This window comes from Eschrichtius robustus, chromosome 3, assembly GCF_028021215.1.
Source record: "Eschrichtius robustus isolate mEscRob2 chromosome 3, mEscRob2.pri, whole genome shotgun sequence".
Classification (NCBI taxonomy): domain Eukaryota; kingdom Metazoa; phylum Chordata; class Mammalia; order Artiodactyla; family Eschrichtiidae; genus Eschrichtius; species Eschrichtius robustus.
Genome location: NC_090826.1, coordinates 28192674 through 28215296, shown reverse-complemented (window position 1 = coordinate 28215296; position 22623 = coordinate 28192674). Strand labels below are relative to the sequence as shown.

Below are 22623 nucleotides of genomic sequence, written 5' to 3'. Positions count from 1 at the left end.
CTTGCGCCACTTCATTCTCTCATAATACGGCCAGAGTGATCATTTAAGAATAAAATTGCATTCAATCAAGACCTTGCTCAGGGGAATAGTCAAACACTGTACTATGATGTATAAGGCCCTGCATGATCTGGCCCTTGCTACCTCTGAGTTCCTATCCTAACACTGTTCCCATCCCACACCCACTCCAGCCACACTGGTCTCCTTGCTGCACCTCCTACACCACACGTGTGCTTCAGCCTTAGGTCCTTTGCTGCTACCTCTGCCTGGATCTCTCCTTCCCAGATACTCCCATGGATTGCTCCCTCGCTTCTTTCAGGTCTTTACCCAAACGTTCTAAATTTTAATTTTAACCCCCCTCAACATTTCCTGTTTCCCTTCTCTGTTCTTCTCCTTTTCCTCTTCCTCCCCGCCCCCACTTCTTCTTTTCATCACTTTACACTATCTAACATCATGTATACTTTACATATTTTTCCAGGGGGGCATGGTTTATAACCCCTGATTTACAGAAGAGGAAACAGGTTTAATGAACTAGTGACGTCACTCTATTATCTTTATCACTTTTTGCCCTTCTAGTATTTTCCTAGAACATCTTTTCCTATATTTTACTTTAAAGCTTTTTGTCTCTATGTTTTAGGTATGTCTTTTGTAAGTAGTTTATAGCTATATTTTATTTTATATCCATTCTGACAGTTTGAGAGTTTAGTACATTTTTATTTATTGTGATTTCTGATATGCTTGGATTCATTTCTGTCATCTTATTTTGTGCCATCTATTTATCCTGCCTTTTGGGTGATGCTTTTCTACTCCTTTGCTGCCTTCTTTTGGATGAATTGGATTGTCTTCATTTTTCTCTTCACCAAATCCCACACTGATTTGGCAGTTATGTATACTAATTTCATTATTTTTGTGGTTATTCTTATAATTTCATGTGCATATTTGACTTAACAAAGTCTCAGATTGACAATTACTTCTACCCTTCTTCTGAACAATGTAAAGACCTTAGGACACTTTACTTTTGATCACCTCTTCCCTTCTTACATGTACCAGTTGCCCAGTATTTTAGTCCCACCTTTTTTTTAACCTCTCTCAGTTAGTCTTTATTATTGTTATTAATTTTTATACTACTAATACTTGATTAGTAGTATTACTAATACTAAGTATTACTAATACTTCACTTTTTTTTTAAAATTTTTATTTATTTATTTATTTATTTATTTATTTATGGCTGTGTTGGGTCTTCGTTTCTGTGCGAGGGCTTTCTCTACTTGCGGCAAGTGGGGACCACTCTTCATCACGGTGCGCGGGCCTCTCACCATCGCGGCCTCTCTTGTTGCAGAGCACAGGCTCCATATGCGCAGGCTCAGTAATTGTGGCTCACGGGCCAAGTCGCTCCACGGCATGTGGGATCTTCCCAGACCAGGACTCGAACCCGTGTCCCACTGCGTTGGCAGGCAGATTCTCAACCACTGCGCCACCAGGGAAGCCCCAACTTCACATTTTTACCTTTCCCCCCTCACTATACCTTCTTACATTTCATTTCTTCCTTTTAAAGTAAATTCTTTAGTAACTTTTTTCAGTGAGTGTCTGTTAGTGGCAAATTCTGCCTTTAACCAAAAATGTCATTTACTCTCACTATTTTACATAATTTAGCTTATTACAGAATTTTAGGTCAACATTTATTTTCTCTCAGTGTTTTGATGATATTCCTCTGTCATCTGTTCTGTTGTTGCTGTGGAGAAGTCTACTATCAATCTAATAGTCTTTGTTGGTTATTTTCATTTCTCTCTGATTGTTGTCAAGATTTTGCCCTTGATTTTGGTGTCCTACAGTTTCACTATGGTGTGTGTGTGTGTGTGTGTGTGTGTGTGTGTGTGTGTGTGTGTGTGGTGTGTTCCCTGAATCTGAGGATTCATGTCTTTCATCAAATCTGGAAAATTCTCTCATGGTTACTGTTTGCTGGTACATCTTTTTCCTTCTTTTTACTGTCTATCTACTTGCTTTTTTATCCAGTCTGAAAATCTCTGCCTTTTGAATGGCAGTGTTTTGTCTACTCACATTTAATGTGATTATTGATATGGTTGGATTGTCTCATGTCATTTTTGTTCCTTTGTTCTTCCTTTACTACCTTCTTTTGTATTAAATACTTTGTGTACCATTTTAATTTCTTTTCGTTAATTCCTTTTTACTATCTTATTCAAGTTATTAGTGGTTGCACTAGAAATTACAATGTGTATCTTAACTTATTAAAATCTAATTGATTCTGGTAAAATACAGAAGCACTGCTCTAATATATCTCCTTTCTCTCTCCCTTTTCTGTGCTATTATTGTCATATGTATTACCTATACCTGTGTTATAAACCTAAAAATTATTATAAACCAATAATAGTGTTATAATAATTGCTTTGCTTATGTCTTTTAAAGAAGTTGAGAGAAAAAAATGTGAAAAATATATTTATAGAGCTATTTATATTTACTCACATATTTACCATTTCTGGTGCTCCTCATTTCTTCCTGTGGATTTGAGTTACTACTGGTTGTCACTTCCTTTTAACCTGAAGAACTTCCATTAGTATTTCTTGTAAGATAGTTCTGCTGGCAATAATTTCTTCAGTCTGTATTTATTTGGAAATGTCTTTATTTTTACTTCATTTTTTGAAGGATAGTTTTGCTGGATATAGAATTCCTGGTTGACAGTTTTTTTCTTTTAGCGCTTTCACTATACCATTCCACTGCCTTTGGTGTTCATTGTTTCTGATGAAAAGCCAGTTTTTAATCATATTGGGGTTTTTTTTCTTGTATGCGATGAATTGTTTTCCTCTTGTTGCTGTTAAGATTTTCTCTTTGTCTTTCAACATTTTGACTGTAAGGTGTCTGGGTGTGGATCTCTTTGTGTTTAACCTACTTTGGATTCATTGAGTTTCTTTGATCTGTAGGTTAATGTTTTTCATCAAATTTGGAATGTTTGGGGCCATTATATTTTCAAATATTTTTTCTTCCTCTTTCTCTCTGTCTTCTTCTGGGACTCCCATTACATGCATACTGGTATACCTGATGTTGTTCCATAGGTCTCTGAGGCACTGTTCATTTCTATTCAGTCATTTTCCCCATTCAGTTCTTTATACTGGATAATCTATACTCATCTGTCTTCAAGTTTACTGATCACTTTTTATGCTGAGCCCTTCTGGTGAATTTTTAATTTCAGTTATTGTACTTTTCAGCTCTAGAATTTCCATTTGATTCTTTTCTTGTTCTTTTTAAAAAATAATTAATTAGGGGCTTCCCTGGTGGCGCAGTGGTTGAGAGTCTGCCTGCCAATGCGGGGGACACGGGTTTGAGCCCTGGTCTGGGAGGATCCCACATGCCACGTAGCAGCTAGGCCCGTGAGCCACAACTACTGAGCCGGCGCGTCTGGAGCCTGTGCTCCGCAACAAGAAAGGCCGCGATAGTGAGAGGCCCGCGCACCGCGATGAAGAGTGGCCCCCGCTTGCCGCAACTGGAGAAAGCCCTCGCACAGAAACGAAGACCCAACACAGCCAAAAATAAATAAATAAAATAAAGAATTATAAAAAAAAGTAAGAGCAAGGGCCAAGAGAAATTGTTCTCCCAGACATTAAAAAAAAATAATTAATTAATTAATTTTTGGCTGCCATTTTTGGCTGGTTGGGTCTCCGTTGCTGCGTGAGGGCTTTCTCTAGTTGCGGTGAGTGGGGGCTACTCTTCACTGAGGTGTGCAGGCTTCTCATTGTGGTGGCTTTTCTTTGTTGTGGAGCAGGGGCTCTAGGCTCATGGGCTTCAGTAGTTGTGGCACGCGGGCTCAGTAGTTGTGGTTCGTGGGCTCTAGAGTGCAGGCTTAGTAGTTGTGGCACATGGGCTTAGTTGCTCTGAGGCATGTGGGATCTTCCCGGACCAGGGCTTGAACCCATGTCCCCTGCACTGTCAGGTGGATTCTTGACCACTGAGCCACCAGGGAAGTCCTTTTCTTGTTCCTTTTAAAAAAAAATTCTCTTTGTTGTGATTTTCTATTAATGCTGTCACTGTTGTCATACTTTCCTTTAAATATTTAAACATGCTTTCCTTTAGTTCTTTGAACATTCTTGTAATAGCTGCTTTGTAGTCTTTGTCTGATAAATCAAATGTTTGGGGACATTCACATTTTCTTGTTTATTTACATGTGTCACAAATTTTTTGGTTAAATACTGAACATTTTAGATAATGTATTGTAGCAACTCTGGATTCTTATTTTACCTCTTGAAGATTGTTATTGCTTTGTTTGTTTGTTTGTTAATCCCTGGGCTAAATCTGTGAAATCTATCTGCGATTCCAGATGCAGCCTCTGATTTCTCCACTAATTTTTTTTCTTTCTTGTTTTTATTTTAAAGCCTGGTTTCCTAGGGGTTGACCCTGTCTCTGCGTAGCTTAATGTCCAGCCAGAGATTGATCAGAGGTTGTGCTCAAAAACTTCAAGCCCGTAAGACTTCTTCTCTCTCCTTTTATGGTTCTATGTGTGATCTGGGGAGTACAAACATTGTGCTGTTTTCAAGCCATCTCTGGCTTTTACTTTTCACCAGGCTCTCTTGCATTTCTTCTGCACGTATGCACAGGCTCCATTGGCAAAGGATATGTGGGTGGGCTCAAGGCCTTTCTGATCTGTGTTGTACATGCACCCAGGCTCTAGTTAACCCAGACTATGTGAAGAGCTTATCAAACTCTCTATGGCTATCTTACCCCCTGGAACTCCCCATCAAATCCCTGTCTAGTCTGACAGTCCCATTGCTTGCCCCCAAACAGTGCTGAAACCTCAGCCTGGCAGTGCTGCTGGTTATTCCTATTCTTGACACTGTAACAGACAATGCTCAAAATTAAGTGAGCTCCCTTTGTTAGTTGCAGTGAAGCAGCTGGTTTTTCATAGCCTGGCCCACCCTTTTTGAACTATTGCAACAGATAGAGCTGGGAGCTTGGGTAATGGGAGCAGCCCCAGGCAAGGACACCACAGACTCATGCTGTTCTTACCCAGAGTTCAGTAATTTTCATGAATGTGTTTCTTTGCTGTATACCTTTGATTGATTTTCAGAGTGATAAAATGGTTGTTTTTGACAGTTTTGTGCAGCTTTATAGTTGTCTTGGGGGATAGGATTTGGTATCCTCACTCTGTTGTGTCTGAAGTCAGAAGGCTGGAAAATTCTCAGTGACTATTATTATCCCTTTGAATATTGCCTCTTCTACATTTTATCGAGTCCCCCCTCTAGAACTCTTATTTGTTGTATTTGGGGCCTTTTTATTCGCTCCTTCATATTTTCCATCTCTTTACCTCTCTATGTTGCCTTCTAGGTAAGTTCCTCATATATTATTCACTATTCACTGGTTCACTATTTTTCTCTTCAATTGTGTTTCATTTACTCATTAGTTGTGTTTTAAATTTCCCCCTTTGCCCCCTAGAAATCTGATTTAGTCCCTTTTCAAATCTTTCTGGTTTTTTCAAAGCTTTTTTTTTTTGGCCGCACCACGCGGCACGTGGGATCTTAGTTCCCCGACCAGGGATCAAATCTGTGCCCCCTGCAGTGGAAGCGTGGAGTCTTAACCGCTGGACCGCTAGGGAAGTCCCTCAAAGCTTTTATTCTATCCTTATGTTTTCAGTTTTATTTATCTTTTAAGTTTTAGAAAATTTAAGCATTGTTTAAACGCTAATCTGTTTTAGCTAAGGTAACACTAGCTGCTGTAACCGATAAACCTTGAATTCTCAACGGCTTCACTCAGTAGAAGTTTAGTTCTTGTTTATGTCACTGTTTGCTGTGATCTATCGCTGCATAATAAATTACCCCAAAACATAGTGTCTTAAAACAAAAAATATTTATTATCTCACAATTTCTGTGGGTCAGGAATCCAAGCACGGCTTAGCTGGGTGCCACATGGATCAGATGTCTCACAGGCTTCATCAAGGTGTTGGCCAAGTCTGCAGTCATCTCGAGGCTTGCCTAGAGGAAGATCCCCTTCCACACTCACATGGCTGTCAGCAGGCTTCAGATCCTTGATGTGTGGGACTCACCATATGGCTTACAACATAACACAATTCACAACATAACAACTTGCTTCCCCCAGAGCAAAGACTCCTAGAGAGAGATGGTGAGAGAAAGTGTCCAAGATGGAGGCCACAGTGTTTTTGTAATCTCAGAAGTGACATGCCATTGTATCTGCCATATTCTATTCATTAGAAGTGGACCAATAGGTCTAATCTGCACTCAAGAGGAGGACACTATGCCAGGATGTGAATGCCAGGAGGTGAAGATGATTAGGAGCTGTGTCAGAGGTTGTCTACCACACAGTTTAGTATGAGCTCATCTTCAGTGGAGCTTTATCTTTGAGAACCCTCATCAGCCTGGGTTAGGAGTGGGTCCCCCAGAAAATATTTTAAATTAATTAATTAACTAATGTATTTATTTTAACATCTTTATTGGAGTATAACTGCTTTACAATGATGTGTTAATTTCTGCTTTATAACAGTGAATCAGCTATACGTATACATATATCCCCATATCTCCTCCCTCTTGCGTCTCCCTCCCACCCTCCCAATCCCACCCCTTTAGGTGGTCACAAAGCACTGAGCTGATCTCCCTGTGCTATGCGGCTGCTTCCCACTAGCTATCTATTTTACATTTGGTAGTATATCTAAGTCCATGACATTCTCTCACTTCGTCCCAGCTTACCCTTCCCCCTCCCCGTGTCTTGAAGTTCATTCTCTACGTCTGCGTCTTTATTCCTGTCCTGCCCCTAGGTTCTTCAGAACCATTCAGAAAATATTTTTAAATTGCTTCTGTTCAACTATTCTCGGTCTGGGACCTTTTTATGTTAATTTTTAATTTTGGGGGCGTCTGGCCCATGCAGACACTGAAGGCTGGGTCTGTGTGAAGATTAGCTTGTGGGTATAAATTCTTAGGAGATTTATCGTCTTTCCCCTCTCCCCAGTGCCTAGACTACAGACTAGCTCCCTTGTCATCAGTCTGTGTTGATAATTGATTTCTCTAGTTTGTCTTTTCATCAAAGCTTTCCCGTTTCCTACTTTTATGCAGGTTCCCATTTCCAATTCCATGCTTCGTGTGGGCCCAAGTGGGTGTTAAAATCTAAGCCCTTTGGTTACTGAGACCAGCAACCCCTGCCCCCGCCTCCCACCCTCCACTGGGCTGTTTGCAGCATTGGCTCACACAGTTAATATTCTGATTTTCCAGTCTCCTCTTTGCTTTTGTCCCCTGGGGACTTATCTCGCTTTCTTGTGAGCTCAGTTATGCATATAAAACGTTTGTTATATTTTATTAAGTGTTTCAGAATGTTTTAAAATGGGAGGGTTTTCCAAGGTTATCTAAACCAAATGACATATGTAAAGTATACAGGATGTTGCCTTGTCCCCAGTTGGACCCACTAACTCTAGTACAGACAATTTTCAGTTAGACCCAAACAAAGTATTTTCTTTTAAATATCCCACATTCTTGGAAATATTTACTGATTCTGAGTCTGGTTTGCAGAAAGGCTAAGGTTCTCATTTCCCAAGAGGATTCTTTGGCTTTGACTCTCCGGAAAGTGAGAGTTGGGGGGAGCAGGGTGGAAGGCAGTGTAGGGAAAATAGGAGAATTCACAGCACAATATCACAATTTCGTACTTGTAATACAGTAAAGATCAGCTCAGATGCAGTATTCCTCGGAGAGTCTATAAAAGTCTGCGTTTCCCTTAGGTCCTGGTCCCTTATTGGAATGCCAGAAGCTCCTCTTGGCTAGTAGAGATGGAATATGTGTAGCCCCAGAGGGTTTCTCACCCTCCTTCTGTCTGCCTTGGATAGAATTGGTCATGGGACTAGCATATGGTGGAGATTTCAAGAGCTTGAGAACCCTTGGGAAAGACGGGCCTTTGAGAGGTATTGTCACTGTGATTTAAGAACTGCTTGCTACTAATAATAGTAGTTAATGTTTACTGAGCACCTGCTATATGCCAGATGTTATGCCTAGTGCTTTACACAGAGAAGAGAGCTGGAGATACACATATAAGCCACAGAGTGAGATTCCTTCCATCCTTGGTGTCCAGACTTGAGACCGAAATGCTCTCTGCTAGGGTTAGATAAGCTTTCTTGTGCTTCAGAGGGACCCTCTGGGCTGGATTGGTTCTAGTTGGGGAGTATCTTGAGCCTGGCCTAGAAATAGCAAGAGTTAGATCAGATCCTGAGCTTCAGGTACCACCGGTGCTTGGTACCCCAGAGGTCAGGAGATAGGAAAATGAGAGGTAGACTCACAAGGAGTCATGAAAGTCACAGGTGCCACAGGAGTGTGGCTTGTGCCAGACAAACATGGGAGAACTTCACTTCTACAGGATCTTGGATTGATTTGTCCACGGCCTGTGATTTCTGTACACTTGTAATGAAGTTCCTTTAGAAAAAGCTGCAGACAGTCTTTCTTTTTAATTACTGGACCCATGTTGGAATCACTGAATCTGCAGCAAATTTGGCTCTGACCTTCAAAGCAGCCAAGGTGAAGAGAGGCTTATAGTTAGAGAACCCTGAGTTCTGATCCTTAGGGTGCGGCCTGAGTTAATATAGGTTTAACAAGCTCTCCAGGACATTCTGATGCTCAGTCAGCCTGGCAGGAGAGACAGGAAACTGGGCACTTTAGTTTTCTCACTTACATGCTGGGCATCTTTGGATAATTCATCTGCCCTCTCTGAGCCTTAGTTTGCCTATCTGTAGAATAGGATGGAAATTCCTGCTCAACTTGAGGTAGACTCTAGTGATATAATGTCATATACGTTTTGGGGGCCGAGTTTGGAAACACTGAGCTGCAATTTACACATGGGTCAAGCTCCTTTCTCTGTTGACTGTACATAAATATGATGCCATGAATCTTTCCTGGGAGGTCACAAGATGCAGCCATGGGATACTTGCTGTCGCATTCACCATGCGGATGCTACTGAGGACCTTGTCCGTGACGTCATCCAGTGGCCTCTACATAGTCACCCATGGGGGAATTTCTCAGTGACAAGAATAGTGTGATTGTCATGAGTGGTGGCCTGTGTCTACCAGGTAGTCCCTGAGACCATCCTGTGGCACTGATTGAGGGCTTACCTGCACCAAGTGCCTCCCATGTTTTTCTTTGAGTCTCCTAAATAGCCCTATGAAGATGGTACCATCATCATTCCCATTTGACAGGTGATTAAACCAAGGCCCAAAACTTTGAATAACGTTCCCAGGCCACACTGCTAGGAAGTAGCAGAGCCAGCACTTGAGTCCAGCTGGGTCTCACAACATAGGCCATGTGGGCAACCCAGAAGCTATACTCCTTGAAGCTATGGGTGCTCTGAAGCTCAGGGTCAAATGTGCAAGCATCCTGTGCTCTGGGTGTTGAGCTTACCACTGAACCACCCTCTTCCCTACCTTTATATTTTCTTTGTGTCAGTTTTCTCATATAAAGCAAATGAAGCTGCCGCCGCTGGTATATTTAGTCTTAGTGCAGTGTTATGTGACATGGTTCCATGAACAAAATTTTTGTTTTGCTTTTTCTTAGTTGCTTCAATTTTTTTTTAACACCATGGATTCTGCATCACAAAATATCAAAACCGAAACCAGGAACCTCAATCAGCAGTGGCTGAACTTTCCTCAGAGGATGAGGGCAGGGAAGGAACCGGCAGGCTGAACCAGAACTCTAGTTAGTGGGCAGAAGGTGGGGGAGGGCTTGGAACACTTGAAGGATGATAATTTTTGCTCTGTTATGTACCCATTAATTTCCTTCCTGCCACATGATTTTACCTCTATAGGTTGCTTTCCATCATTTTTGTAATGCAGTTGGTCATAAATAATAAAATAAAAGTTGTCCTTCCCTACAGTACCCCACCCCATACTTGGCAGGAGGGTGACTGTCAGCTCTCTGGTCCTCTCCCCCCAGGGTCAGGTGAGAGAAACGTGAAGGGCTGGGACAGGTGGAGAGGAAGATGGGGTGGTCTGGAGGCACCCGAGCTAGATGTCTGGGAGAAGCATAGGTGGGGTCGAGGGAGGAGTATTCAGAGGAACGATTAGACCCCAAGGCTGGTCCCGAAGGAGGCCTGGCGAGCAGCACAGGGCAGAGGTGCCTCCATCTTTCTTTGCAGGGGGTGAGGGTTTCTTTTAGTCCAAAGGCGTTAAGAGTCACACAGAGACACAGCTTCTGCAGAACTAGATATATTCCTAAGGCGAAGTGCCTCAGAGACGCCCCCATCCCATCTCAGCACCACGGTAACTGTCCTTCTGGCCCCTGTACCCAGCTCAGCGAGGAGCTGAACCAGCAGTTGGAGGCCGTGTGCGGGTCCGTGTTTGGGGAGCTGGAGTCCCAGGCCGTGGACGCCCTGGACCTGCCCGGCTGTTTCCGCATGCGGAGCCACAGCTACCTCCGGGCCATCCAGGCCGGCTGCTCTCAAGACGATGACTGCCTGCCCCTCCTTGCTACCCCTGCCTCTGTCTCAGGGAGGCCCGGCTCCTGTGAGTACGCTCCCCCTGTCCCTGGCCCGGCCCTAGGTTGCAGAGCGATCTGGGTCCGGTTCTGGCCCTGGTCACGGCTCTGCTGTGTGACCTTGGGCAGATCGCTTGCCTCTCTGGGTCGGATGATGGGGAGGAGGATCCGTGGTTCTGTACGTAGCAGCACGTGGAGTACGCGTGGCTGCTGGGTCCTGTGGTACCGCGTGGGTGTGGGGAGTGGCAGACACCTGCCAGGACGTGTTTCTCACCCTATGTGTCTTTGCGTTCCCTGGCCACAGCCTTCAACTTCAGAAAGGCCCCGCCCCCCATCCCACCGGGAAGCCAGGCCCCGCCCCGCATCTCCATCACCGCCCAGAGCAGCACCGACTCCGCCCATGAGAGCTTCACCGCGGCAGAGGGCCCCGCCCGGCGCTGCAGCTCCGCAGACGGGCTGGATGGCCCGGCAATGGGCGCGCGCACCCTGGAGTTGGCGCCGGTGCCACCCCGGGCCAGCCCCAAGCCCCCTACACTCATCATCAAGACCATTCCAGGCAGGGAGGAGCTGCGGAGCCTGGCGCGGCAGCGGAAGTGGCGGCCGTCCATCGGGGTGCAGGTATGGAAGGAGGAGGCGCCGAGGAAAGTTCAGGCCCTGTCCGGTTGAGGATGGATTGAGGGGGTCAGTGGGGCCTTCCGGATACACAGACCTTTTCCTCGCTTGCTCTTAGCATGGTCATGGACGGGGCTGATCCAAACAGCCCCAGCCCACATCCTTGTCCCTCATCCTGGCACCACCACCCCTGGCGAGCGGAGAGCGGTGCCCAGAGGTTGGCACCTTGATGCATCTAACCTCCTGGGTCTCTCGTCTTGTTCAGGCAGATTGTCTTTTCAGGATCTGCCAGCTGGCTTGGGGCTCAGGCATCGCTTGCCCTTCTCCCTGGGTAGGGCTTGCGTCCCTCGGTCTAGCCCTGGCCACTGACTTCCCAATCCTGCCACCAGGTGGAGACTATCTCAGACTCGGACACGGAGAACAGGAGTCGAAGAGAGTTCCACTCCATCGGTGTGCAGGTGGAAGAAGACAAGAGGTGGGTCCGAGTGGGGATATCTCATACTTTGCTGGGGGTGGGGTGGAGAAGAGGAGAGAGGGATGCATAACGACCTCACTGGCCTGGGCTCCCTGCACACCCTCTCTTCCTGGTCCTGAGGACAAGCCCTTTGAATGGGGAGGTGTCAGAGCAGCCACAGAGGCTCTCCACGGAGATGTCACCAGGGCAGTCTAAAGTGAATTCTCCTTGTACCCGTACCTGTCCCAGGTGCTGTGAGGTGGACAGGAGAATACAGTGGTCCCGGGAACGGGGTAGTAGGGAGAAGTAGCAGGTAGGTGCAAAGCAGGCCTCTAGCAATTGTCCTTTATAGGGGATAACAGGATTTTTCCAATCCCTCGTTACTTCCCGTGGTGTACACGTATGTGAACTCAAAAAGTAACAAATAAACATGAAGACTGCCTCTCAGGGGCCCCTGGCAGATATAATACTCCTCCCCACTCGGCTCACGCAAGCATTTAACCAGTTGGGGGTACCTATTATATGCCTGAGTCTGTGGTGTACCAGAGAAATCAACAGCCACTATTCTGGCATTAGGTGGCCTCAGAAACATTTTCCTTAATTTCGAACTGAGAAATTAGCACTGAGAGCTCTGGAGGGAATACTGGGAGGAATCCCTCTGTTGTTGGCTTCCTATGGGAAGATGCTTTCTCTAATGGCCATGTGGCAGTGTCATAGTGGCCCATCTGCCCTCTGGGCTGCAGTGCTCCCTGGCCAGTGGCCCTAAGTGTGGTGTCTGGGAACCTGCCTGGGGCTGGCGGTAAGAGTTTCGTGGTAATCTGTGTTGCCCAGGCCACACCCCTTGAAGGAATAAAACTAGAGTGCCAGTAGCAGTCCCTCACAGCTCTGTTCCCGGTTGCCATTGTTGGGTTTTAGACCTTCCCTAAATTCCCCCAACTATTTCTGGGAACCCCTGGGAGCATCTTGTGTGTGTGTGTGTGTGTGTGTGTGTGTGTGTGTGTGTGTGCGCCTGATCAAGACTTCTTGGGGTTCCTGTGGGGATTCATCACTTTTCTCTACTCTCACACTAGCTCCCTGCAGCCCCATATGCTCCTGAAGCTGTAAATGCCTCCATCGAGGGCGGCAAAAAGGCGCCCTTGTTGCCCCCATTATTACTGAAAGCTACCATCCTCCAAATTCTTAATATTCCACAAAGATCACAGAAAAGTAGCACTTTACGGTAAAGCCAATTCTGCAAGTCTATGACTTGAGTTCTTGAGAGGTGGGGTAGGAGTCATGGCTGGGTGCAGCTCTGTGTTCAGAACACTGCCCCCAACTCTAATGCTGCCCTGTGGACCAGAAACCAAGCCCATGTGCCCCCATTTGCTCCCTCCTGAGGCTTCTTGGTCCCTCATCCATATAGACCCCTGGGGGTCCCCCCATTCCTCCTAACAAGCCTGAATTCTGGGAAGAGTGCAGCAGGCATTATACTGAGACTCAGACTATATCAGCAACCTCTGTCATTCATTTGTGGATTGATTCATTCAGAAAATACTTATTAAGCATCTGTTATATGACAGCGCCTGTTAAATGCTCAGGGAAATGTGGAAGACATGACTCTTACCCTCGTAGAAGTTATGGCCTGGAAGGGAATCAAGGCAATGAATAAACAACCCATGAGTAAAAATATGATTACACACTGTGGTATAATAGGTAATGTGATATTATTACAATTATGGTGGGAATATGAAAGAAAAAAGCAGGCGCTAAGAGAGAAGGGACTTTATTTAGGTTAAGCAGGTGACATTTAAGCTGAGACTTGAGGGTTGACTAGGAACACTCAGATGATGGTCGGGGGAGGAAGCATTCCAGGAAGAGGGAGTAGCATATGTGAAGACACTGGGGCAGGAAAGAGTTTGACATGCATTGGGAACTGAAAGAAGATTCACGTGGCTGGTGTGGAACAGGACAGGACAGTGGTGAGGGAGTAGACTGGAGAATAGGTGGGGGCCAGGTCATGTACAGTATGGGCATGATAAAGAACTGGAATTTAATTCTAACTAATGAGTAGCCCTTAAAAGGTTAAAGAAGGAGTGTGGTATGATCTAATTTATGTTTACAAAAGATCACTAGCTGCTGAGTGGAGAAGGAATTTCAGGGAAGTAATGGTGGGTATGGGGAGGCTAGGAAGCAGGATTTTTTCATGATCCAGAAGAAAGGCATTATGGACAATCTTATGCTGGGGATTTTTTTTTTTTTTTCCTGTTGGGCAGTACCAGTGTCTGGGAACACTATTAAGTTTTATATGTTGATTTTGTATTCAGCAACCTTGCTGCTCTCTCTTATTAGGACCCAAAGTTTGTCTGAAAAATCACGATGGGTTTTCTATATAGTCAGTTATATTTTCTGCAAATGAGGATATTTCTTTTAAATCTGTATTTTTAAAAATTTCTTTCCCTTGTAATAGTGCATTGAAGAGGACTTCTAGTTTACTGTCGAGTGTAGCACTCTTATGTCCTTCCTGACATTAGTGAATATCTTCTAAGGCCCACTTATAAGTGTGATGATGTTTGCTACAGATTTGATGGATACTATTGATCAGGTTAAGGAAATTCCCTTCTAGTCCTAGTTGGCTAAGAGCTTTTAATTTTTATTTTTTAATAAAAAATGAGAGTGGAATTTTATTGAGTGCTTTTCCAGAATCTACCTAGATGATCATAGATTTAATACTTTCGTCTGTAATGTGGTGAATTATATTAATAGATTTTCCATGTTGACCCATTCTTTCATTCCTGGGATAAACCCCACTTGATCCCATTATCAGTTTGGATTAAGTTTGGCTGTAACAGGGTCTCAATAGCATCTTCAGTATATTTCTCTCTCACCAAAAAAAAAAGAAAAAGGCTGGATGTAGAAGTTCAGTGTCAGGACCCCAGGCTCCTCCTGTCTTGCTGATCTTCTACCCTTTGTATATCACTCATAACCAAGGAGCTGGTGCTCAAGCCCAGCCATCCTGTCTGCATTCTGAGCAGTACCAAGGAGAAAGAGAGGAGAAGGATGCAGTCCTTCCTTTTAAAAAGACTTCCTGCGGGAATTCCCTGGCAGTCCAGTGGTCTAGGACTCGGCACTTTCACTGCCGTGGCCCCGGGTTCAATCCCTGGTCGGGGAACTAAGATCCCGCAAGCTGCATGGTGAGGCCAAAAAAAAAAAGAAAAAAAAAAGATTTCCTGAAAGTTACACACAACACTTTCCCACATCCTACTGGCTAAAAACTCATCCCATGGTGGCATCTAGCTGCAAGGGAGGTGCTGTGGAATAGTCTCTTATTGGGAAGCAATGAGCAGAGCTGAAAATCAGGGTTCTTATGCTAAACACAAAGAGAAGAATGGGAAATGGAACTCTAACAGTTTTTGTCACAGTCTTGCTGTATTATTTTCATAGAGGTTGCTGGATTTTTGAATAGCTATTATTTTATTTAAGATTTTTATATTTATGTTCATAAGTGATATCTGCCTACAATTTTGTTTGTATTGTTGTTATTCAGTTCAGGCATTAAGGTTATGCTAAACTCCTAAAATGAGTTTGGTAGCATTCTCTCTGTTTCTGTTCTTTGAAACCATTTGTGTAAAGTAGGAATTATCTATTCCTTAAAGGTTTGGTACAGGTTGCCTATAAAACTATCTGGGCCTTTTTGGGATAAGAGAAACTTTTTGAACTACAGCTTCAGTTTCTTTCATGGTTATTGATCTATTATGGTTTTATTTTTCTTCTTCAGTCAATTTTGATGATTTATATTTTTCTAAAAAATGGACCATTTAACAAAAATAGACAGTTTTCAAAATTTTTGGTACAAATATTCTTTCTCATGGTATTATAATTTTACACATTTTTATTATATTTATAGGTTATGCCCCCCTTTTTATTCCTAATACCACATGCTTATACCCTACCTTTCTTTTTTGATTCATTTTGCTCAAGGTTTGTATATTTTATCATTTTAATATATTTTTAAAATTATATTTTATTAGTCTTAAAAAACTAGCTTTTGGTTTGGGTGAACATCTCTATTGTTTCTCTTTTATCTTTAATATTTCCTTTCTTCTACTACTTCTCTGTTATTTTCTTTCTTCTGCCATGTTTGATTTTTTTCAGCCTCTTGAACACTATTTCTTATTTTCTAATGTGTTTTTAAGGCTGTAAATTCCCTTCTAACTATACTGCTGTATCTGCATCTCATAAGTTTTGGGATGCAGTGTTTTCATCGTTCAGTTCTAAATAGTTTGTAACTAACTTCCTTTAGGAAGTTCATCATAACTTCCTTTTTAACTTGTAAATTATTTAGAAGAATTTTTTATTTTTTTAGTTTTTTTAGTTTCCAAATGTATTTTTTTGTTTGAGGGGCTCCTTTTCACTTTTGATTTCTAGATTTGCTACATTGTGGTCATAGAATGCATTCTGTATGATATTTATTCCTTAGAATTTGTCAAGGCTTCCTTCATCATATACACATATAGCATATATATGGTCACACTTATAAATTGCATTTTTCAAATGTTTATCTTTGATTTTTTTTGGATGTCTGATCTAACAGTTCTGAGTGAGGTGTTTTAAAAATGTCTCACCATGATTGTGAATGTGTCATTTTCCCTGGGAATTTTATTCATTTTTTCTTGATTTGAGAGAATGCTATTTAATATTCAGGCTTATGATTATTGTATCTTCTTGGTGGGTTGGCCCTTTTATCATTAAATAGGATGCTTTTCATCCTTACTATTGGTTTTTGCCTTGAAGTTGATTTTGCCTGATTTTATTGCTACGTCTGCTTTCTTTTGATTAATTTTCCATTATATCTTCTTCCATCCTTTGTCTCTCAGCCTTCCACAGCCTTATGTTTTAGATATGTTGCTTGTAAGCAGTATGGAGCTAGAGTTAAGTAGACCTATTTAATCCATTCATATATTTTTTGATTACTGATTTATTTGGCCTTATTTCTATCATCTCTTTAAAAATTTTCAACTGGACATGCTTTTTCTTTGCTTTCCTCCTCCCCTACTTTTCTGCCCTCTATTGAACCAATCCAGGTGACTTTATTTCTCTTGTTCCCTCCATCCCTCCACTGGTTTGGAAGTTTACGTTTTAGTAGTGATTTCCCTCAAATTTTAAACAAATATACTTAATTTCATATGTCTCTGATAAAGTCTAAAATTAGTATTTCTATCCTGAAATAGGCACAAAACAAGAACCTTGGAACACTTTAATTTCCTTCTTAACTCCCTCCTTCCATTTTCCATGTTTTTTTTTTTTTTTAATTATTTACTTATTTTTGGCTGTGTTGGGTCTTCGTTTCTGTGTGAGGGCTTTCTCTAGTTGCGGCGAGTGGGGGCCACTCCTTATCGCGGTGCGCGGGCCTCTCACTATCGCGGCCTTTCTTGTTGCGGAGCACAGGCTCCAGACGCGCAGGCTCAGCAGTTCTGGCTCACGGGCCCAGCTGCGCTGCGGCATGTGGGATCTTCCCAGACCAGGGCTCGAACCCGTGTCCCCTGCACTGGCAGGCAGATTCTCAACCACTGCGCCACCAGGGAAGCCCTTCCATGTTTTATATATATATATTTTTTTTAAATTCTTCCTTTATTGGTAAAAAAAAGAGTGATTCTACAAAGCAATCTCAAGGGCCATCAAAGTGTGAAAGCCATCAGGTTTGTCTGGCAACAGGCAGCTTCCTCCTCCTTCAGGGCAGAGCCAGTGGTTCCCATGCCTTCCAGCCCTGAGTCAGCCCTTTTTTTTTTTTTTTTAACATCTTTATTGGAGTATAATTGCTTTACAATGTTGTGTTAGTTTCTGCTGTATAACAAAGTGAATCAGCTATATGTATACATACATCCCCATATCCCCTCCCTCTTGCGTCTCCCTCCCACCCTCCCTATCCCACCCCTCTAGGTGGTCACAAAGCACCGAGCTGATCTCCCTGTGCTATGCGGCTGCTTCCCACTAGCTATCTATTTTACATTTGGTAGTGTATATATGTCCATGCCACTCTCTCACTTCATCCCAGCTTACCCTTCCCACTCCCCCTGTCCTCAAGTCCATTCTCTACGTCTGAGTCTTTTTTCCTATCTTGCCCCTAGGTTCTTCAGAACCATTGGGTTTTTTTTTAGATTCCATATATGTGTGTTAGCGTACGGTATTTGTTTTTCTCTTTCTGACTTACTTCACTCTGTATGACAGACTCTAGGTCCATCCATCTCACTACAAATAACTCAATTTTGTTTCTTTTTATGGCTGAGTAATATTCCATTGTATATATGTGCCACATCTTCTTTATCCATTCATCTGTCGATGGACACAGGTTGCTTCCATGTCCTGGCTATTGTAAATAGAGCTGCAGTGAACCTTGTGGTACATCACTCTTTTTGAATTATGGTTTTCTCAGGGTATATGCCCAGTAGTGGGATTGCTGGGTTGTATGGTAGTTCTATTTTTAGTTTTTTAAGGAACCTCCATACTGTTCTCCATAGTGGCTGTATCAATTTACATTCCCACCAACAGTGTAAGAGGGTTCCCTTTTCTCCACACCCTCTCCAGCATTTATTGTTTGTAGATTTTTTGATGATGGCCATTCTGACCGGTGTGAGGTGATACCTCATTGTAGTTTTGATTTGCATTTCTCTAATGATTAGTGATGTTGAGCATCCTTTCATGTATTTGTTGGCAATCTGTATATCTTCTTTGGAGAAATGTCTCTTTACGTCTTCTGCCCATTTTTGGATTGGGTTGTTTGTGTTTTTGCTATTGAGCTGCATGGGCTGCTTGTAAATTTTGGAGATTAATCCTTTGTCAGTTGCTTCTTTTGCAAATATCTTCTCCCATTCCATGTTATATTTATCTAGTATTTTGATTATACCTCTTTAAAAAACCCTGCCTTTAAAACCCTTTAAAAAAATCTGTTGTTGTTATATCTTTTATGGTTTAATAGTTTGGATTTACAAACATGTTTTAACAATTTATGTGTTCACTATTGCTTGTTACTGCCCACTGCTTCCTCCTGGGTTCAATTTCCTTTATGCTCAAGTATTGCTTGAGCTTGGGACCAGTTTTAGAGTTAATATCTCAGCTTGAGGTTTCTGTATTTCACTGGTACTACTCATTCAAACCCCATACCCACAACCAGAGCAGCCTTAATATTCTGATTTCTCAGCATCCTACTTCCAGGCCACATACCTGAATCATGACATGAGTTTTCTAGTCCACGTTTGTAAATGAAACAACCTTTATTTTTGGCTGCTGGCTTTATGCATGGCGTCTCCTTCCAGGTCCCCAGGATGCACAGGCTTGGGGTATTTCCTTTAATCCTCCCTGGGCATTACCATCTAGCCTCTAGCATATGTCTGGCCCATATTCCTGTGGCTCACTTGGCTTAGGTTCCCTTTCACCACTAAGGTTTTGAATTTCCTTTTTGTTTCTGATACCTGAAGATGTCTCTTTCCTGCTTTCAAGCTTGGCATTGTAGCAAAACCATCTTTTGGGCTTTATTTGATCCAGCATTTCTATATGTATGGGGGTGGGGTGGTGGGGGAACTTCCTAAGTTAGTCCAGTCCACTACATTGATCAGTCGTCAGCAGCAGTTACAGAGAGAAGTGGGACCAATTTTGGAAGCATTTGGAGTGAAGTCAAGGAAGGGTGGGGACAGGCAGAGAATGAGGTTTTCCTTGCTCTTGTGTAGGTGCTTGGGAAGGTTTGGAGGGGTGGGCAGGGGAGGGGAGAAAGTTTATGGATAAATGTCTAAAGAACTGAATTGCTTGGGACAGTTGATCACACTGGGAATCCAGAGGGGGTGACAGGTGGGGAGAGAAGAAACCTGGCGCATCTTTCTGGCCAGGCTCCCTTGCTTGTCTGCTGAAGGCATCCTTAGTTATACATCTGCACCGTCCTTTCTCTCCCTTATGTCCCTGGCACTTTAAGTCTGACTTACTGCACACCATGCCCCAGCTGGTGCATAAAAGTGAGCCACGAATACCAGTAGCCCTTCTAGGCACACATCCAGGCCTAGCCCCCCACCCACTGCCACCCCATTTTCTTGGACTCTCTTGTCCTTGCTTCTGTCTCACTGTTCCCAGTATTTCTCTCTCTCTTTCTATACTTTGGTTTAAAAAATTGCTGGGGAGGAAAAGTTTCTCCTTTTCTGCCTTTCAGGTGTTCCCTGCTAACCTCTTAGGTGAGGAGTGCAGATTTATAGCCCTTTATACCTGGGAGTTGTCTGTGGGTCCTTTCTGTTGCTCATCATCAGTGGTGACTTGGCTTAGAAATAGACAGGGGTTGGGGTTGGTGCCCCTTCCGTTCCAACTCCACCCCACCTCCACCTAAGATTCATCTGTCCACAGACATTTATTATAACCCTGTTATCTGTAAAGTACTGTGCTGGGCACCAAAGATACAAAGGTGAGCAGAGCCAGACACAGCCCCTGGCCTGTGAAGCTTGCTGCCATATTAATCTAAGAACCTCCCAAGTGATGCAGAAGTACAGCTGAGCAGGAGCCACAAAGGAGAGGTATGTACACTATGAGAGTGTGTAATAGGGGCCTTTGACCCAGTCAGAGGGGTCAGGCCTGGATTTCCTGAGAATGTGACATTTGAGTGGAGATCTGAAGGATGAACAAAAATTAACAAAGCGAAAGTGGGAGCTGAGTGTTCCAGGCAGAAGGCCCAGCAGGTGCCAAGACCCTGTGGTGGGAGGGAGCATAATTAAGAAACAGTTACCACCCCCATCTCAGGGCATCCTACAGCACCTGTCTTCCCAGACCCAGCACACTCTGGGCCATGATAAAAGAATGCATCAAATGTCATTGCTGGATATTAGAAGTCTGTTCCTAAGGCCTTTTGAGAACATCAAAACCATGTGATTTTTGCCTCTCTCTCTAATCATGGGATCCCCTTGTAGCTTCCACTTCTAGATCCCTGCCACTAAGATCTTATCTTAAATTCCAGATTTAGCAAAAACAAAACAAAGTAAACAAGTAAAAACACCATACCACCCAATTAAATTTGACTATCAGATAAACAATGAATTATTTTTAGTATAAGTACTTCCCAAACAGTACTTGAGACATACTTATACTAAAAAAATTATCTGTTATTTATTTGAAATTAAAATTTAACTGGGAGTCCTGTATTTTATCTGACAACCCTACTTAGATCCCCTTGTGCCCAACCAGGGCTACCTGGAGAACTCGGTGTTGGAAGTCCACCCCTTCCTCAGCTTCATGATCATTTCTGGCTTTGGGACCTTGGGAAGGGAATGTGCAGAAAGAACAGGAAGCTTCCATCCTCATGAAGTTATATTCCAAGAGCAGTCCTGCAAAAGCAATGAGTCGCTGACTGACCACAAGCCTGGGGTGTGGACACGGCCTCTATTCCTCAGCATCAACTCCAGGACGGTCACGACTCTTCCTCAATCTCCCACCCTAGCCCCACCTCGGCATCACTGTCACAAGCCCCCAGCCTGGGGTGGTGGACTTGGGGATTCCTGATTGATTATATGTTTAAGCTCTTAGATGCTTTCTCAGAGAGGGAGCTGCTACAATGGCTGAGCCTTGCTGAAATGTCCACGCCCCATTCTCCCTCCCACCCCCGCCAGCCTGCTGCCAAATACTCCTGGCAAAACTTCTTGACAACTCCTGGATGTTGAGCATTCCCTGGACAGTATGTCTCTTGGGATAAGCCAGTTTCTTCCCAGAGCCTGTTGTGTTATCCCTTAGAGAATCACCGGAGAAACATCTCCCAGAAGTAACCATGATAACTTCCAGAATCACCAGGAATGTGAGCATTGTCACCCTAAAGGACTTGAGGGGAGGAGGCCTCCTCAACCTTGTTAAAAGGCTTGGGGAGAAAATATTGTGAAAGGCATTGTTACGAATTAGTGATGATTCATAACTGAAGCCAGTTTCTATCCTGTGTTTGCAGCGATTGGTGAAGACTGCAGCAAATACTGCCAAATCCAAAACTGAACAGGGACATAAGCCTTGGACTTCACTACCCTGAAAATGGATCAGTTAGAGTTAGGATTAGGTTTGGCTGTGAGTTACAGAAAACCCCCAAATGACAGTGACTCAAACGTGATAGAAGTTTATTTCTCTCTTGCTTAGAAGTCCAGAGAGTCAGTTGAGGGCCGGTAGGTGCTCCGCAGTGTCAGACCCAGGCTCCTTCTATCTTATTGCTCCTCCATCCTCAGCACGTGGCTTCCATCTCATGTTCCAAAATGGCTGCTTGAGGTCCAGCCATCATGTCTGCATTATGGTCAGCAGGGAGGAGGAGAAGGGAACAAAGGAGGGCATGCCCTCTCCTTTTAAGGACATTTTCTGAAAGTTGCACTTACTACTTCTGCTTATAACCTGTGAGCTAGAATTTAGCCACATAGCTACACCTAGCTGCAAGGGAGATGGGTAAAAGAATCTTTATTTGAAGGGGCCATGTGTCTAGCTTAAAACTGTGGGATTCTATTACTACGGAGGAAAGGAGAATGGATGTTGGGGGATGATTCGTAGTCTCTACCATCCTTCCTTCCAACCAACCAACCAAACACTCAACCAACGTTTATTTGAGGAACTGCCCAATTTAGTAAGGGAAACAGATATGTAAATATGTAACTAACTACAATACAATGTGATATGGAGTATAAAAAAGGTTTTATTCAGAGTGCTGTGGGAGAACAGATGGAAATCATCAACAGCAATCATAATAATCAATAACTACAATGGTCTGGCTGGGTTCTCAGTGCTACACTCCCATTATTTTATTTGTCCACCTCCCTTTTTTTTCAGTGTGAGCTGCAAACCTTCCTGCCTCACCACGTAATAGCGAACACTTGCAATGGGCAGGCCACGTGCTGTTCTAAGTTTCTTAGATACATTATCTCATAACAATCCTGTGAGTAGGTACTATTATCATTCTCACTTATAGATGAAGAAACTGAGGCACGAGCCATAGAGCTGGGTTTTGGACCCGGACATTCTGGCTCCAGAGCATACATGCTTAACCACTCTGCTAGCCTACCTCCCCTAAAACTGTTCATTCTCATTCCCTCCCCCAGCCTCCTCACCCCCAAATCTCCAGCAGACAACCTCCCTGCT

The 22623-nt window shown here is 43.4% G+C and overlaps 1 protein-coding gene across 1 annotated transcript in view; it reads left to right on the top strand.

Moving 5' to 3' along the window:
• The window catches only part of DLGAP3 (DLG associated protein 3), a 39141-nt gene that overhangs the window by 7871 nt on the left and 8647 nt on the right, over positions 1-22623 (top strand). The window contains exons 4-6 of the mRNA XM_068537867.1: positions 10270-10483; positions 10759-11072; positions 11456-11541. Of these exons, the coding sequence (XP_068393968.1) occupies positions 10270-10483; positions 10759-11072; positions 11456-11541 (614 nt within the window). The remainder of the gene's footprint in view (positions 1-10269; positions 10484-10758; positions 11073-11455; positions 11542-22623) is intronic.